The sequence below is a fragment of the Peromyscus eremicus genome, chromosome 19 (assembly GCF_949786415.1).
Source record: "Peromyscus eremicus chromosome 19, PerEre_H2_v1, whole genome shotgun sequence".
Lineage (NCBI taxonomy): Eukaryota > Metazoa > Chordata > Mammalia > Rodentia > Cricetidae > Peromyscus > Peromyscus eremicus.
In genome coordinates this window covers 10,420,220-10,426,219 of record NC_081435.1, presented here as the reverse complement: position 1 = coordinate 10,426,219, position 6,000 = coordinate 10,420,220, and the positions used below count along the sequence as shown (strand labels likewise).

The 6,000-nt window shown below is 46.2% G+C and overlaps 1 protein-coding gene across 1 annotated transcript in view; it reads right to left on the bottom strand.

The window, feature by feature from the left end:
* Positions 1–423: 423 nt before the first annotated feature.
* Positions 424–6,000, bottom strand: part of Dsg2 (desmoglein 2) — a 29,278-nt gene continuing 23,701 nt past the window's right edge. The window contains exons 13-14 of the mRNA XM_059246702.1: positions 4,667–5,011; positions 424–2,168 (exon numbers count right to left, since the gene is read on the bottom strand). Of these exons, the coding sequence (XP_059102685.1) occupies positions 1,146–2,168; positions 4,667–5,011 (1,368 nt within the window). The 3' untranslated portion in view covers positions 424–1,145. The remainder of the gene's footprint in view (positions 2,169–4,666; positions 5,012–6,000) is intronic.

Below are 6,000 nucleotides of genomic sequence, written 5' to 3'. Positions count from 1 at the left end.
CTGAATTGTGTGAGTGCAGTACCACTGGTGTCCAGTAGAGGGCATCAGACCCCCCCCCCCAGTTGGAATTAACGGTGGTTGTCCACAGGACATGGACTTCAGAAACTAAAGTAGAGTTCTCGGCAAAAGCAGTAACGTGCTCTTAACCACCGAGCCATCTGTCCAGCCCCTGAAGGCACTAAATTGTAGCTAAGAAACAAATATATGCTGAGGGTTTTGTTTTATAGACTATTATCACATTACAGAAAATTAAGTATGAATTTTATCTTGGATTATTATTATTATTATGATGATGATGATGATGATGATGATTATTATTATTATTATTGAGACAGGGTCTCTCTATGTAGCTCTGGGTGTCCTGGAACTCAAACTCAGAGATCTCCTGCCTCCTAAGTGCTGGGACTAAAGGCCTGTGCCATCACACTTGGCTACCCTGGATTATTTAACTGAATTTAAAATCCTTAATATCTTCATGACCTCTGAGAAACAAGGAGAAATATGCAGTCATTTTTTTTTAAGCACACAGGACATGTGTGGATACATGTCATGTGCAGAGAAATACACAACATATATTCTTATCATGTCAGTGTTCTAAAATTCCAACAATTTACCCAATTAAAAGGGGTCCAAGGTTTTTTCTTTTTCTTTCTTCTGGCCTCCTGTGATACTCAGGGTTCCAGTGTTAAAGAGAACCAGCAACACAAGTGGAGGCCCAGAGAGGAGATGCTCCTCTGGGTTAGATGAGCTATTTGGTACCTATAACCTGTGAGGTTCTGTAATATAAAGACTGGAACTGTCCCTACTGGGTGTCGATGCATTGTGCAGAGACCCATCCTTCTGGACCAGATGAACTAGAAACCATGCTTTAATTTGGCAAGTTCCTAGAAGCCGATTTTACTTGTCTAGCCTGTGAGTATTGCTTGCACAGTGTGCGAAAGGCACTTAGGAAACAGCATCTTCAATCCATCCCCTGAATATCTCAGAGCATTTCTGAAATACAGCCCTACCAGAGACACTGCGGCCCTCGGTACAGCAGTGACTTCTTTCACTGCCTAAGTCTTTGTATGGGTTAGGGGCATGGAAACACACATCCATGGAGCGAAGCCAGTTAAGCTCCGGGTCAGCTGGCAGCCGGCTTCCGTTTAGGAGTAAGAATGTTGCACGGTGCTGTGCTTGGTGACCCTGGTGGAAGATGTGGTTACAGTAGAATTGGGATGGCCAGATTCCTCTAAATCTAAACTGGGCCCAGGGCCCAGGCCTCCTACACTAGAAAGCACAGTCTTCCTAGCCTTGAGAGAGGTTTCGCTGGGGATTGGGTAACTGGACTGCAGAGAGGAAGCAGGAGTCAGAACTCTCTCTGTCACTGTGACATTCTGTCCTGCTGCCACACTGGGCATTACCAGAGTGGGCTGCACACCTGAGCTGGGAGCAAGGATGCTCTCCCTTTCCCTCACCATAACATACTGCGAATCTTTCAGATGCTGGGTGACCTCGAGTGGCTTAGGGACACCCCCGTTAGGCTGGATCACTCGTTCAGTAACAAGGACATTTTCTTCATTGGCATAATGCTGATCCACCAAGGTGGATGCTGGAGCGTACACCCTCTCTGTCACAATAAGGCTCTGTGGCTGTCTAGGACCCAGGATCACAGTGCTGGGCGGCACTGTGGAGCCTGTGGCATAGGAAGTTTCTGTCACTATGATATTACCAGAAGCCACGGGGTCAGGAGGTGGTGGCACTACCTTTTGGCTCTGCCTGGAAGACACAGAGCTTTCAGTGACAATTTCCTGGGTGACTTTCTCTGCGTGTGCTTCATGCAGAGGTTTGGGGACTTGGAAGCCACGGCCAGAGGAGTACGTGCTCTCTGAGTTGACCATCGTTTGCTCATAGAGTGAGCCCGCAGCTGGGTTCACACTTGCTTCTCGGACGGGCTTTTGCCTCTGTTCACCCTCCACATCCAAACTGATCTTTCGACCCAGGCAAACTTCGGCTAGTGTCTTGAATTTAAGCCCCAGGTCATCTAAGAACAGGTCATCAAGCTCTCCCTCGATAAAGCTGCAGCAGCCAATGGAGCCTCGGAGGGAGTCTGTCTCTTCCTGGGAGTAAACGAGAAGGCAGTCTTTGGCCATGTGAAGGTCGTCTTCCTCAGCATAGGAGGCCGCTTTCTGTCACAGAAATAAGAATGGAGCCAGATCATTACCAACACAAATTCATTTAAAAACAAGGCTTGATGTTCCTGTTTATAATGCAGAAACTGAGAAAAATCGAGTCTAATTACAAGAAAACAGAAGAGAAACATAATTGAGACATCCTATATCATAGGATATGTTGACCTGTCTTGTCACAAAACATTAATATCATGAAAGATGAAAAACGGTTGGGAGAACAATGTCAGATTAGATGTGAATAGTGTCATGGTAACTCAATTAGACACCGCGTAGAGAAGTTAATTGCTTCAGAAGACAATTGCCCTTATCATGGAGTTTATCAGTGACTAAACTGAAATGTAAATCGTATCCATTTTAAGTTTCCTAATTTGTTAGCTGCACTGTGGTAATAGGGGACACGTGCCTGTATTTGGAGGTATGCCTATGTGTTTGTGTAAGTGTGAGACAGAATAGAAAAACAGATAAAGATAATGGAAAATGTAATTGGCTACAATCCATGTAAGCAACGGACACGCTTGGAAATTTCTACTATCTTTGAGACGTGATTTTAGGTATCCCAGGCTGGCCTCAAACTCAATATGTGGCTGAGGATAACCTTGAACTCCCGAGTCCTACCACCTCTGCCTCCTGTATGCTACAGTTAGAGATGTGTGTCTCCACATCCAGCCGTTGATTCTTCTGACGTGTTATGAAAGCTCTGAAATCCTAGTTCCCTTTCCTCTTTGGGGGGGAAGGCTGGAGTTGGAACCTAGAGCTTTACACTCTTCCACTGAGCTGAATTCCTACCCCCTGCCACGCTGCCAGACCCATTTAAAGTTTTGGGATACCCAGCGTTGCACCGTGGCGGTTAGATCCAGTCAGCTGGCCATGCTGCTATGTTTCCGGCACCCTTACCAACTTCCTCTCTGCTCTGACAGAACAGGCTCCACCCTCCAACTGTAATGGTGGGTTTGTCTGCCTCTCCAGCAGTTTTGGCTTCAAGGCTTTCGATTCCTGTTGTAAGGCAATGACCTACTCAGGAGCATCAGGCTTCTGCATGAACTGACTAGTTCCCATTTTGAAATGAATAGTTTGGGTTCTAGTAATGAAATGTATCCTGGGATGAATTCTGTCTAGATGGAACACTTATTTCCAGTCCTGTTTCCAGGTGCTAACCTCAGGCCACGATACCTGACCCTCTTTTGAGTAACTTCCTCCATTGTTTCATGTGAATTCCCTTCAGAATGACAAGTTTTATCATATAAATAGCCAAAATGGGGTGCTTAAGAGATGCTCAGCGCATAAGAGCGTCTGTTGCTCTTCCAGAAAACCCAGGTTTGATTCTCACCACCCACACGACAGCTCACAACCATATGTTCCTCCAGTTCCAGGGATCTGATGCCCTTTTCTGGTCGGGTCCCTACCAGACATTGTCTGCCTGTGGTCCTTAGACAAACATGCAAGCAGAACATCCATACACATAAAATCAATAAATAAAAACAAACAGACAACAAACAAAATCCAGCCAACCGACCAACCAAAAATGTAAGTGGATTTACTAGCCTGAGTGTTTCAGGCTATGTTCTCTGTCCTCCTTCCTATGTTTATCACCCCCAAAGCCCGTTTCGGCAGAAGGGTTCTATTTTTGACCCAGGGCCATGTGTCATAGTCACATGACTTACTTTGACAAAGAAATGCAAGTGTGAAAAGGGAGAGTCTGAAGGAGCCTGTGAAGACTGATCATCATTATTGACTTGACTGGGTTGAGAATCACCTTGGCAACGCACCTCTAGATATGTCTATGAGGCAGTTTTCTAAGAGGTTTGAATGAGGATGGAAGACTCACCCACCCTACATGTGGGTGGTGCCATCCATGGGCTGGGTTCCTGAACCAAATGAAATTGAAAAGCGGAGAAAGTGAGCTGAGCCCCAGCATGCACCTCTCTCTGCTTCCTGACTGTGGACGTAATCCGACTAGTCATCTCATGAGGCCATTGCTATGCCTCCCCAGGATGGTCTGGAACTAACTTCTCAAACCATGAATTCAACTAAACTCTCCCTCCAGCTGTGTTTGTCAGCTGTTTTACGATAGCCGTGAGATAAGTAGCCACCAGAGCCGAGGTCTGGCTCTGCCACTGTGGTCTTCCCTGTTCCACAGAATGGCAGCTTCCCTGGGCTTAATCTGCATCTTAGAATGAAGATGACACGGAGCAGAGCAAGAACAAGTCAACAGGTAAAAGCATGAAGAAAAAGGCCTTTGTAAAAACTAAGCAGATTACGGGGCCATTTGTTATCACAGCGTAACTTGGCTAACACTGTCTATTTCAATGGGTCTCACCTCTCTTTTCTGTTGCCTATAAACACACACACACACACACACACACACACACACACACACACCATAAAACTTTCCCACTAATTGTCTCTACAAAAGCCCACTTAGTAATCTAGAATCTCACGTTTTGATATAAACGTTTCCCTCTCCCTCCTCACCATCCCCAAACGCCAGTGCTTACCTCTGTGTAGTAACTCCTCAAGAACTCCTCATTCATTGCCACAGCAGCTCCCCGAGCCCCACTCATGTCTCTGGAAGCCCCTGTGGCTCTTGTCATCCTCAGTGTTTCATTGGCTGCGATGGCTCCTGCCGTCCCTACTAGGTGGGTGGCTCCGGCCGTAAGGAGGCTTCTGTGTTCTTCCCATCTTGCGTCCACTTCGGACAGCTCATGCTGTCCTTTGGTAAAGGACGCCGAGCTGCTGCCTTTCACCAAGCTCTCCTTGAGCATCGAGCCTCCTGCACCTCCCACTCCGTTTCTCACTGCTGAATTCTCGGCATGATCCGCCACCAGAAGGGACGGCACCACCTAGGGGTAAACAGCTCAGACATGAATCCAAAGGACAAAGGGACAGTGTACTTGGCATAAAGATATAAGCTAAGTGGATGTAAGGAGGGATAAGCTATTTCCTTCTGGGCAAATTAGGAAACCACTTAGGGTGGGACACGTCTACTTGAGTCCTGTGAAGGATTTCTTCTCCCTGCTTCAGAGCTGACTACAACCCATGGGGGATACAAAGCTCAGATTCCTTATGTGGTCTTGGTTCATTCTCTTTACCAGAACCAATAACATCTACCTCCCCTTTGAGGTCTTCTGTGACAGTTACAGAACTCTGAAATTTCAGCTGGACATAAAGACTCTATTTCCAATCTTCCATTGCTAGAATCTCTTGCCTAAATTAAAGAGAACCAAGGAGAAATGGTATATGCAGCTTGTAAAAGCAAATGTGCCTACAGAGCAGTTCTTCATGTCTCAGCTGCTTGTTCCAGTGTGAGGACAAGAACTAGTTTCTGGAATGGAACCCATGGGTAGAGCATCCGGAAGGAGGTGGGATGGGGGCATGTGTTGAAGGATCTCCATGTTGACTGATCCGGGACTGTCCACATTTACTTACTTACTCTTATTTGTTTGAAACAAAACCTCACTATGTAGTCTAGACTGGTCTTGAACTTCTGACCTCTTCCATTATCCTTCCAAGCACTGAGATTATAGGCTCACGTGTTTGACCACTTGATCCTCAGCTGGTGGGATGCTTTGGAACATTGTGGAACCATTAGGAGGTGGAACTTCACTAAAGGAAGTGGATCACTGGAGGTGGACCACTTCCTGTCTGCTCTCTGCTTCCTGACTGCAGATGCAGTGAGACCTGCCTCTTCACACTTAGGCTACCAACCCTTCTTTGCCATGCTGGACTGCATCTCTCAAACTGTAAGCCAAATAAGCCTTTACTTCCTTAGTTTGCCTTATCATATATTATTGCTGCAGTAACAAGGAAAATAATTGTGGTGGTTTGAAAG